The sequence below is a fragment of the Elaeis guineensis genome, chromosome 1 (assembly GCF_000442705.2).
Source record: "Elaeis guineensis isolate ETL-2024a chromosome 1, EG11, whole genome shotgun sequence".
Lineage (NCBI taxonomy): Eukaryota > Viridiplantae > Streptophyta > Magnoliopsida > Arecales > Arecaceae > Elaeis > Elaeis guineensis.
The window spans coordinates 107379906-107392888 of record NC_025993.2 but is presented as its reverse complement, the minus strand read 5'-3'; the positions used below and the strand labels follow the sequence as shown (position 1 = coordinate 107392888).

The 12983-nt window shown below is 35.8% G+C and overlaps 2 protein-coding genes across 2 annotated transcripts; one reads left to right on the top strand and one right to left on the bottom strand.

Annotated features, from left to right (window-relative positions):
- Positions 1–982: 982 nt before the first annotated feature.
- Positions 983–6293, bottom strand: LOC105038358 (large ribosomal subunit protein uL3). Its single transcript, XM_010914145.3, has 6 exons — positions 6199–6293; positions 5277–5378; positions 4606–4716; positions 2847–3151; positions 1793–2202; positions 983–1527 (listed from the first exon to the last, which is right to left on the bottom strand). Exons 2-6 carry the CDS (start codon positions 5359–5361, stop codon positions 1269–1271), a joined length of 1170 nt encoding a protein of 389 aa, XP_010912447.1. The 5' UTR covers positions 5362–5378; positions 6199–6293; the 3' UTR covers positions 983–1268.
- Positions 6189–11086, top strand: LOC140856468 (uncharacterized). Its single transcript, XM_073253814.1, has 2 exons — positions 6189–6276; positions 10590–11086. The coding sequence occupies exons 1-2, from the start codon at positions 6189–6191 to the stop codon at positions 11084–11086; spliced, it is 585 nt and encodes a 194-aa protein (XP_073109915.1).
- The last annotated feature ends 1897 nt before the right edge of the window (positions 11087–12983 follow it).

Below are 12983 nucleotides of genomic sequence, written 5' to 3'. Positions count from 1 at the left end.
ATTTATAGTATGTATCATTTGCTCATATGCTATATACTAATCAGTGTTATATCTGAAAATTATGTATTATTTTATCTAAAGATGTGTATTAAGATATCGAATGAATATTTTGATAGATGTGCATCAACTAAACATATAGTATGTACTGATAAATATTAAATTTAATAAATTATATATTAATTTAGCTATAGATATATATTGGATTGTCATCAAAAAAAAAAAAAAAACTTATATTACGTCTCATCTTACTATATATTTGATATGTATTATATGATCGTATAATATATATTACTAAAAAATATATATAAAAAATTAAAAAATATCTTAATTATGAAATTAATAATTTTATTAATAAAATTTTTTTTGAATTTTAAAAAAATTATTATTAAAAAAAACATGGCAAACTATAGAACCCACCACATATGATATTTTATAGTGTCCGCCCCATATGAATTTTGTTTGTTCTAGAGTCGCATCAACTTCTCACATGCTTCTAAATCATGCTTAGGTTGCACCCAAAAAAACAATCACCACTTCATCCAACTAAATCTAATAGAACTCAATAAATAAATCCCGTATAGTTGAAATTCGAAGGTTTCCAGCCATAAGCCCTCATAAATGCAGGATAAATATTTACATGCCTGCTTTGCTAGTGATATTTTGAAAACAGATTGGACTCCTTGAACATATTTGTAGGTAATCGCTGAATCTACCTGCCGCCTCATTTGTAGTTTGGCTGGTTGTGTTTTTACGGCACCACGATATTCACGAATCAAATACAAGAATTAGCAAGCAAATTAAAGAATTCTCGAAGCATCCTTTCCTACTAAGAAAGCCTAAAACATTTCCAAGGACGATCACCTGTCAACCTACTATTACAACCTACTGTAATTCTAACCTGGTAAAAATTGGCCAAATTGACCTTTACAATGACAGCTGATCATCAATGTATTCCAGCATTAGTTCAGAAAAAATGCATGGGTTAAATGCTGAAAAGAAATAATATAAAAATTCCAAAAATATTGGCATTCGATGTACTCAGAGAAAACATTAGGTCTGTCAACCATGGAAAATGGAAACTCTCAGAATTCGAATCACAACAAATGCAAAGATCAGTTCCTTCATTTCTGGGTACCCAATCACAATCTAAATGATTCTAAAAATGACTAAAACACAACAAAACTTGAGATAAAACATTTGAGTATCGGGTTTTTCATCTCATTCGCTAACTACCTCATAGCATAGTCTCAGCATGACCTTAGCGGGAGTTAAGATTTCAATCTTCCATAGAACTTCTGCTTCTCTTGAGTGGTCTGGAAGCGTCCATGTCCAAACTTGGAAGAAGTGTCGATGAACTTGAGCTTGATTTCTTCAAGAGCAACACGAGAGGTCTGCTTCAGCAAGGACTGACGGAGTGTGACCACCCTCTTCTTGGGACCAACACAGCATCCTTTGATCATCACATAATCATCTTTAACCACACCATAGTGGGGGAAGCCACCCATGGGGGTGATCTCCTTCTCCGTCCTGAATAAACAAGAAATGCATTTAGTGAACCTCCAGCAAAAATGCCAATTAAGTTGGCATGTTCATTATCTCTCAAGGTTTCTTCATTCTAAAGCCCCATACATACATATAATTATAGAAAGTAAACATATAAAACATGACAGCTTTCATGCTGGGTTTAAAAAGGAAAAGACTGTATTTGCTGATGAAATGAAATTATTTTTGTAATAATAGTCTTAGTCCCATTGATAAAAATGCCATATTAGAATATGGGGCCTGAGATGACCTGTCGAACTCAGTACTGGCAGTGTGCGACTCATCTCCAGCTTTGCCAAGCTTGTAAATCTTCTTGTTCATCTCAGTACGATGGTGATATCCGTTCTGCCCAGCACGAGCAACGGTATAGGAGACCCTGGCAGGATGCCATGCACCAATACAAGCAACCTTGCGGAGACCCCTGTGGGTTTTACGGGGAAGGCGAGTGACACCCCAACGAGTGACAACACCTTCATAACCCTTGCCTTTAGTTACACCAATGATATCAATCATCTCATCTTTCTGGAAGACTGCATCTACTGGGATTTGCTTTTCAAAGAAGCTGTAAGCATAGTCCACCTTCTGTGCAATTGTCCCTCCATTCACTTGAATCTCCATTAGGTGAGCTTTCTTCTGTTTCAGGCCTTTCATCTTCCTTATCTGACAAAATAGATTTCACAAGCATCTTCAATTGAGATGAATTGCATAGTAAACTCATACAATGTAGCAAAACTCAAAATTCACAGATCAATACCTACAGAAAAATGATTTAGCGGAAGATATGATCGACCAGAATTCCCATTGGGCTGTGCCTGAAGGGCTCAGCACAACGAAGAAGACAAAAGACAAAAATACATGCATTCCAAAAGAAAACTCTGGCCAATGCATTGGATATGCTCAGAAAGGGGGAGCAGATTCAGGATCTTGCATTGACCTATTTCTGCTTTCATAACTGCTTAGGCCATCCAGGGAGCAAAGAATTAGGAAAGATCATCAAAAGAGGTAAAACGAAGCCATGATGAGCCAATATATTACACAGCATGTTAGAGCACATGGTTTGGATTATGGGTATCCAGAACCCTTTAGGTGTTATATAATTGACTCAGCAATTATTTACTAATTAGAAAGCAGTCTAAATGATGTCCTCTGGTGATCTGCTTGGGTAAATCTAATTTGAAAGTGGAACAAAACAACCGAAGTGGTTCAGCTTTTCCAGCTGGGGAAAATAGAGCAAAAAAAAAAAAAAAAAAAACTTCAAAAAGCTAAATAATGTCATGGAAACTAATAGCATAGAAAGAGCATACCTGAGTGTGAGCCAGGACACGAATAACAGATGCATACTTCTTCATCTTCTCCAGCTGTACTTGAATCTCTTTCTTTCCCTCCTCACTATCATATTTCTTGGAATATTTTGTGAATGCCTTCTTCTTGGATTTATACCAGTTCTTATAGAATCTCCTCCTCACTTCCTCACTGAGATGCTGTGCCCAAACTGTATTGAGAGAACGAAGACCCCGTGGTGTCTTCACATAAGCCACAACCCCAACAACAACCATTGGCGGGGTTTCGATAACTGTCACAGCCTCACAAGTCTCCTTCTTGTGAAGCTCTGCATGAACAGATTCCAAATTAGGCATGTCATATTCTGAGATATGCATACTTCATAAATGCAGAGAAAACGGCTTGGTGAAGTGCTTGTAAAAACAAGAATCCAGGCAAATCCATTTAAATTTAACTAGTATCCTTAAAAATATGACTTATGCATATGACTACAGCAATTCTAGAATATAGCCAATCACTAAGTTAAAATGAGGGGAATTTATATACAACTTATAGAGTAAACAAAGGGCTTAAGGAAAAGGTAGATGCCCTACAATAATGATATGAAATATATGACTCAAAGCAAATAAGATATTGAAGACAAATGCAGTCTATCACACAACAGAAATGTCCTTTCTTTGTAGAACTAAGTTTTTGTAAGCTTTGAGAAGAACTCAAAATAAATACAAGTATACAAAGGATTCAAAGTAAAATATACAACATATGCATATGTGCTTGCACAGAAAATAGATGCCACTCCATGCAAGCATGTGTGCATGCGAATGTATAACCACAAGATGCCCTCTTTTTGCCTTTCAATATGGCTAATTTGTACACCCTAAGACACACTTTTAAAAATTATTCAGATTCTCGAGGTACCAATGCCAAAAAATTTCTATGCTCTTCCACCTCATAACGTTTGTCATCTCACCATTTCACATCTTTCTATTTGGGAACTCAATCACCCCATTAGCATACCACTAAAAACGGAGCTCCTGAAACTCAAGCCATGACCGACTTGGAATATGTGTTGAACACAAGGTTGAACAGTTTATTAATGTGATACAAGTTATTTTACAAGAAAATAAAGAAATAGAACAGTGACCAGAAGAAAGATATTGGCACCAGTTGTGATAAGGAGAGACTGCAGGACTAGTATGAGCTGTTATATGTTAAAAGACTCTGGAAACCAAATAAGATTATGCGACTGGCTGTCATAAAATAAGATAGAAAATTCTCAAGGTGTATTCATCATAATCTGTGATGTAATGTCCTCCAACTAGATGGACAGCTAGGTAATGGAAGGGAAAAGATCTAACTGTACTCCAGATTATACAAGTGCAATGGGGAAACATAGGTATCAAAAGTATGTATCACCATTTTGTCTTCAATGTAACTCCTACAAAACTAAGAAGTAAGATAGATATAGTTTAAAAAAAAAAAAAAAAATCAAGCAAAGACTTATTGTAAAGAATTCAAACATCTGTTCCAAGCACTCCTTCAAGAAGTAATGCAATTAGCAATAATTTCTATTACTAGAGTAAGATATGATAACAAGGATTCTGATTCTGAAGCTAATAGCAGGACAAGATCACCAATAAACAAGTAGAAAGAAATTGCTATATTCAGCTATAAATGATAAAATTCACATGTTATCTTGCCTGCAAAGAAAGCATATTTACTTCTAGAAAGAGAATATGCTTAACAATAAAAATAGCAAAAAATAGACTAAATTTGACATACTTGATCCCGGCTTGTCAACCTCACGGACAATGTGTGTCATTCCAGACTTGTAGCCAAGGAATGCTGTAAGCTTGCAGGGTTTTGTTGGGTCATCCTTCGGAAAAGACTTCACTGCATCAAGGAGTGATGCAAATAGGTCATGTAGGATTTTGACATGATAAGAACATGATAAACCAGCATATTATAAACTTAGAAACAATTCAACAAGAGGCCATGCAACATAACAGCAAATAATGCCCATAGATAAGAAGTTAGCACGCAGATTGACTCAAGTGATAAAAGTCAATTATGTGCCCAAGAAAACATAATCATTGCACAAATATCAGAGAAAGCAGAGGTACACTTGAAAAAAGAAAAGGCTCTGCAGTTGAAGGTGAAACAACAAATAAAGCTTTCAAGATGGTTGACAAATAAAGTAGAAACCAGAAAATATAAAAATACAAGAAAATGTAAGAATATAGTTGTGAAAAAAGTTGGAGGACAATGAGGGAATCATAGAATGAAATTGAACATCACATATATAAATAATAAACATCAGCATTATGGGTGTTGTTACATTATTATAAACAGCATAGGAGAAAGGACGTTTATTTGTTGGTAGGCAAAAACAGGTGTGTAAAATGATAAACACATCAGTATCTTCCAAAAAACCATCAGCGATTAGATCTCACCTTTTCCACGGTGGCGAGAGGCTCGTTTCCTTGGAAGAAACCCAAGGGACCCATGCCTAGGGTGCTCAAATTTCCGGTGAGACATGTTGCTCCTCCTTCACCCTGAGATAAGATAGCAAGGAGATTTGCAAACATATCCAAACATGATAAAACAGCAAATCAGAAGGATGACCAAGCTGCAGCTCACTTTATCATGTAAATTATAAATCATTTTTCTGGAAGGTAACAGAAACTAGAAATGGAAAAGTCCACCAGATCATGCCGCTTTTTATCAAAACAAACACTTTAATTTCCAAGCTTCGAATTGACTACATGGTAAAAACTAAAAAGTAAAAACAGGGGGGAAAACGTTTTCCGAATATTGCAACCACTAGAAAAATCCATAAATTTCATTTATATATATATGAAATGAATAGTAAAAACGGGTATCCCACTCACATCATTTGATATTCTTATGATACTCATTTGCTACAACTTATATTCGATATTAGAAATAAGGTTCCTTCACATACAAACTAATGCAGAAAAATCCATGCTTTAAAGCAATACAAAGATGAACTACACAAGACTCGACCAAAAAACAACTTCAACCACATAAATTAGAGTTGATCCGAAGCAATAAAGATACTAAATTTCGATAGTGTTTTTAGAAATGCAGTGCTGATCTATAGTCTCTCACAGCATCTAATTTCATATCCACCTGAGTTAAAAGAATGGAAACAACGAGAACTTCTGATCCGGATTACAATCAAAGAGGATTGAGAAGAGAGGAAAGCAGCAACCAAATTTCGCGGAGAAAATCTCAGATCTGATAGAAGGCTAGAGCTATCTACAATTGTTGAAACTATAAAACCCTTAAAGCTAACGTTATTGGATAAGGTGACAATGGACCAACCCTAATTTCGGGGAGCAATGGGGATACCTGCAATGCCGAAGCCCCTCCTTTCCCTCGGCGGCGACGGCGTCCCCTTCGAGGCTTCGCTAAAAACCCTAACAATGGGTATATACCCAAGGCGGAGGCGCCAATATTTCAACTGACCAAACTACCCTTTCCTCAAATTTCATTTGACCACCTGCAAAAATTATTATTGGTAAATGATAAAATATTTAAGAAACGTTTGATTACTTTTGTGCAAAAAATTTTTAAATTTGTAAATCATTTGTGGACTTCCACTAGTTTTGTTAGTTTTGCGGAGAGGACATGATTTCGCATCCATATTTAAAATCAATACATCTGCAAAATTTTGAGAAAGGTATTTTGCTGCAATAATTGCACTATTCTATTCATCGTCCAAAGCAATAATCTGATAGGGAAGTGATTGATTATATGGTATCTGTTTTTTTGATTTAGATTCATGAGATCCTACTAATCTCCAACTATCATATGGAATAGAAATGTAGTGGTACTATATAACATTTGAGGTTACATTTATTCTTTTCAATGATTATTGTTGGGATAAATTTTCATTGCTTAGTCGATCTCATGAGAAGGTCGAGATCATCAGAAAGTCGAGGTCATCGGGAAGCCTACCGCATCAGAAGACCTAAGTCATTAGCATCAGAAGGCCAAGGTCGTCAGATGATCGAGATCATCACCATCAGAAGATCAAGGTTATCAGATAGCCAAGGTCATCAAGAGACCGACCTCATCAGAAAGCTGACAGCTGAGAAGATCGATGTCATCATAAGTCCGACCTTAACATTATCTAGACACTTGACAGCATATTGTTGTGAGTTAAATGTTACATCGGTCCATGACCAATCTGCCTCTCCAGTATTATCTGCTACTAGTAAGCGGAACGCTCACCTTAGTTTGCTTCCGATCTCCTTCATCTTACTCTAGTCAGCGGTCGATCTGAATCGACGACAGTTATTCAACATGAGCATTAATTACAAGCGAACGTGGAGCAATAGTCACCTACGAGCGGCCTATTACTCAACCTTAACGGCAGTTAATGAAATAACCATCCACTAAATGCCATAACTCCCACGTTTCAAATATTCAGAGATGGGGATTGCATGGTAACGACTTTTCTAGCCCTATAAATATCGATAAATAATGGAAGACCAGGTACGTGCGAAATCAAGCTAGACTACACTCTGCTATTTTGAACTCTTATTTTGGCTCTTTGGTTGTTTCCTTTTTTCGACTGACTTAGGCATCGGAAGATCTCCCGTCGGCAACTTCTGGCAAGTGAACTTTTTTTTATAGGTTTTCTGCCATTCACCATCCAAGCGCAACAGCTTGGCTCCTAACCAACCACCTTGCTGGAGATTGGTTGCAACAATTATTATATTTTTATTTTATTTTTTAAAATTTTAAGTTTATCTTATTTGAAGATTTTTTTATTGTAAATAAAAATATTTGATAGAAAAATTGAAATAACTAAATGATACATAAAAATGCCAATCTAGAAGGAACAAGAAGCCCGAGATAGAAGGTTGAACTATATGATATAAATAGTTTCTTGATACTTCATTATGCATATAAATATTTATTATCATAAAATTATAATTTTTAATTTTATAGAAATAAAGTTATAGATTATTGAAATTTACTATAATTATAACAAAAGAATGGTGTTGATTCTTGAATGTTTTTTTATTTATTTTTAGATCCACCAACTATTTAAAGTAGTATTTAGGTTTTCAAGATTTCACAAAATGATGATATATCTTTTGTAACTTTTAAATGAAATTCTTGCACTTACTTAAAGGGAACATACACATACGAAAAAGATACTTATCTATTTTTTTTTAGGTAAAAAGATACTTATCTTTAAAATGAATATGAAGTTCTTTTAAATCCACCGGCTTATTTAACTTATTTTTAAGATTCTATAGTTTCAATTTTTCATTATTTTTGTAGAACATTATACTAAATGACATAATTAGTTTTTCTTTGTGATGTTAAACCTATTTTTACAATAAAAATGTGCACATCAATCTTATGGCATAGAAACGTATTGATTGGATATATGGTGAAATGACAAAAGTCAACTTAATTATGATTAAATACTAACTAAGGATCCATTATTGAGTTTTAATTTCTCATAACCATTCTAACATCATGTTATGGGAATTTAGAAGCTGAACCTAATTATTTAAGTATGACTAAGTACTAAATAAGGATTTATATTGACCTTTTATTTTTTTGATTCAAATTTTTTATATAGAATATCTACAAACAAAATTAAGAAAGAGCTCCTCCATTATTCTTTTTTTATTACTTTTAGTGAAAAATACACTCACCCGCTTTCAAATTTGCACATTTTTGCACATTAAACCCCTCGTCAAGTTTCAAAATAGGCCTTTAGATTATATTTTGTTATAAAGTGGCTCCGTCCATTCTACTCTTTTAAATGGCCTTTAGCAAAAGATTTAAATAATCATCAAGTAAGCCTTAAAGTATGTTAAAATTTATCATTACTCTTCACTCACTTTCCTCACCTCTACTGCCAGTAGTTATGGTTTCCACTTTATATTTTGTGAACAATGTGATAACATACATTTTATACTACTCTTCCAAGTATTTATCTCCCTCCACCCCTTACCCATCATCTTAGATGGCCTCCTCTTTCCATCTCTCCCTCCTCTTTATAGTCCTATCTTTGACCCTAGCAATGATAATAAAGAAGAAAAATTCCTTGTTGATGCATGCTTCCTAAAAAAAGACTTACATTTTTTGGATAGATTACTATTGCTCGAAGCTGTAATCCATCTTCCTCATCTGTTCCTACTAGTAGGGACGGATTTATGTATATTCAAGGGGTGTCCAAAGACACCCTTTGACTTAAAAAAAATACATATATATGATCTATATATGCATATATTTTTATATATAGATACTTTTTTTTTAATGTAAGGACACCCCTAGTTTCCACTTTCCAGGTTTGAAACCCACTAGGCCAGTAGGCCACCGGTGAGTCCACCAACCAAAGCTGACTTCTTTTTTTTTTTAACCCAAGCACCTAATTCATTAATATTTGGGAGTGGGACACCATTAAAAAAGGACACCCTTAGTTGGCTGGAGAACCATGTTTGAAACCCACCAGGTTGACCAGCAAACGGCCTCAGGTCTCTCTAACTTTTTTTTTCACCAACCAAAACTGGCTTTTCTTTTTTAAACCCAAGCACCTAATTAATGAATGAACCCTCCTTCTCCCTCTCTCTCTCACGAGCGACGAATAGACGAGCGCGGCCGCTAACCTTTTTTTTAAAAAAAATCTTATGTGCCTACCGTCTAATTAATGAATCAAGTCTCAACTCTCCCATTTTCTCTCTCTCACCATCTCACAAATGACGAATAGAAGCAGACGCAGCTCGATAGCTACCGCCTCCATCCTCCAGCCTCTCTCACTCTCTTGTGTACTCGTTGCAGTTCGATAAGCACATTATTTTACTATTTTGTATCAAGCAGAATCAAGTACTCTCTCGATCATATCGATATTATCTAATATCTATTTATCTATTTTTTAGAATTTTAATATGATTATATGAGATTTTTTATGAAAAATCTAATTTTGTGGTTTAGTTGATTAATTAATTGATGTTTAATTATTAATTGATATTTATTTGAATAATTAAATTATGGAGAGATACTTTAAAAGAAAATTTTCATTATCATAAAGCTCATCTCAATGTTAAGATAGACCAAGTGAAAGTGGTTCTAATCCTAGTCCTTAAATATATTTTGATAAAATTGAAATTGATTTTGAAAATTTTTCTACTGATCCAATGGAGGAAAAAAAAATTTTGATCATCATCCTAATAAGTGAGATGAAGTTAGAAGGAGATACCTACAAAAAAGTCCTTATCAACCTCGAAATCATGCTTTTCTATAAAAATCAATTGGAAGAAAATTGCATAGATTTAATCCAGATTGATTTGATCAATATTCAAATTAGTTGAAATACAGTATTACAAAAGATGTAGCTTTTTGTTTATGTTGCTACTTATTTAAATCTGAAGGAAAAAAGGGTGGGATAGATGTTTTTGTTTTGGATGGATTTTCATGTTGAAATAAAAAAGATAGGTTGGATCTTCATATTGATTCATGTAACAGTTCTCATAATCAAGCCGTTAAAAAATGTGAAGATTTAACGAAAGAGCAGCAATCCATCCAAGTAGCTATCCATAAATAATTAAAGCAAGTTAAGAATGAATATTAGCTTAGATTGTATGTTTTAACTGCATGTGCAAGATTTTTGTTACATCAAGGAATGTCTTTTTATGGTGATGATGAGTCAGAACATTCAAATAATAGAAAATTTTTTTTTGAACTTGTGAAATTTGCTTCCAAATTGAATATAGATATAGGTGCTATTGAATTGAAAAATATCCTGGGTAATCAACAAATGGTAGCCCCTAGTATCCAAAAATATCTTGCAAATGCAGCTACAAAAGAGATAATTAATTTGATCATTGAGGATCTTGGAGATAATTTATTTAGGATATTGGTTGATGAATCTAGTGATTTATTTGGAAAAGAACAAATGACAGTTGTGATACGTTATGTTGATAAAATGAAAATTATCAAAAAATATTTTATTGATATTGTACATGTTGCTAATACTTGTGCTACATCCTTAAAAGTAGCAATTGATTCTATACTCTTGGAGCATGGATTGAGTATATCTAGAATACAGGGACAGGGTTATGATGGAGCCAGTAATATGCAAGGTGAATTCAATGATCTTAAATCTCTGATATTGAGAGATAATGAATCAGTATATTATGTGCATTACTTTGCTCATCAGCTTCAACTGACAATTGTGGCTACTGCAAAGAAGCATATTGATGTTATTTGATTTTTTGACTTGATCTTCATGTAACTAATGTAATTGGAGCTTCTTGTAAGAGAAAAGATGTACTTCGTAAGAGGCATGCCATGAGAATTACAGAGACAATAAGCAATAGTCAAATTGAAATTGGGACGGGATTGAATTAAGAACTTTCTCTTAGAAGAGCAAGTGATACATGATGGGGATCCTATTATAAATCACTTTTGAGCTTGATTGAGTTATTTTCAGATGTGATTGATGTTCTCGATTTCATCTTTTTTGATTCTCATAATTCAATGCATAAAAAAAAGCATGTTTTCTTAAAATCATTACGCTCATTTGATTTTGCTTTTATTTTATATTTAATGTTTGATATTTTGGAGATAATAGATGAGTTATCAAGGGCTTTGCAAAGAGAAGATCAAGATATTATCAATGCAATGGAATTTGTGAATGTATCTAAGCTAAGATTGTAGAAGATGAGAGATGGTGAATGGGATATTCTCTTGGAGAAAGTCTATCAGTTTTGTTATTATCATGATCATGATATTCCTGATATGGATGGTTGTTAAGATTTGATATCTTGAGATTCAGCCCATATTGAGTCCACAGCGAGGTTCGCAGCGAAAAATAGAGTCCAACGAGATCAAGATCACCCCAAACGGAGCTCGAATAGAAAAGATACGAGCTTTTGAAGTTGGCACGAGACCCGAGGTGGTGGAGGACCGCCGGCAGAGCGGCAGCAGGGCGTGGCCCAGCCAGGGCCAATGAGCGGGACGCACGAACTAGGCGCACGGCCCAGGGAGGCGCGCGGCCCAGCCCATGCGCGAACCAGTGCGCGCGGGCCGGCCCAGGCCCAGGCGCCTTGCCTGAGCCTGTACCCCGGTCCACCGTGGATCGGGCGGTCCATGACTAGGTCTGTGGACCGCGTGGGTGTTTTCCATATGTTTCTCATGGTCCACGATACTATTTCATGGACCGATCATGATAGGACGGCCTAGGGAGTTTCTGGTGATGATCCAACGGTTTGGGGCCTTAATTGGGTTTGATTATGACTCTTAAACCTAATCTAATTGAGTTTTAGCCTTATAAAAAGGCCTGAACAGTGAAGAAGGTGGTCTGTGGTCTGGTTTTATCGGAGGACGCACTGTACGGAACTCGCGAGAAGAAAGAGAGGCTGAAGCGCTGAGAGAGAAGGAGCAGGAGGCTCTTGGACAACGGATGTCAGGCACTTCAGGGGTTTAGGGGGTCCTCCAAGAAAGAGAGCTTTTGTGAGGGAAACTTCCAGTGAAAGAAAAATTGGATGTACGAGGGTTGAGGGTGAGATTTCTTCTTGTAAAATTTTTTTTTCATAGTGAAGTTTGCATGCCCCTTGGAGGCAAGCCCTTTTATGGCTGATCCACGTATTTTGATTGTTTTGTTTTGTTTCTTCTTTCTTTCTGCTGCATCACGTGGTACTGAAAAGGTCTTGAGAGGTGATATCCTGGCCAAACATCCACCCAACAAGTGGTATCAGAGCAAGACGGTACAAGGACGCAGATTGCAGCGGTGGTGAGCAAGACTGAAGATGGAGAAGACAGGAACAATCAAGATGGAGATCAACAAGTTCGATGGTAAGAGCAATTTCTCCTTGTGGCAGGCAAGGGTGAAGGACGTGCTTATCCAACAAGGGTTGATCGATGCTCTCTTGTGCGATGAGAAGTCGACCACCATAGAGGTGCAGGATTGAAAACGGCTACAGATGCTGATGGTGAGTACCATCCGCATGTACTTGGTGGATGAGGTGGTGATCCATGTGCTGGGTGAGACTTCCCCAATGGTGCTGTAGTCGAAGCTCGAGGAGTTGTACATAGCGAAGTCTCTCACCAACACTCTTTTCCTCTGGAGGCAGTTTTACCAACTGTGGATGACTGAGAGACAGAGC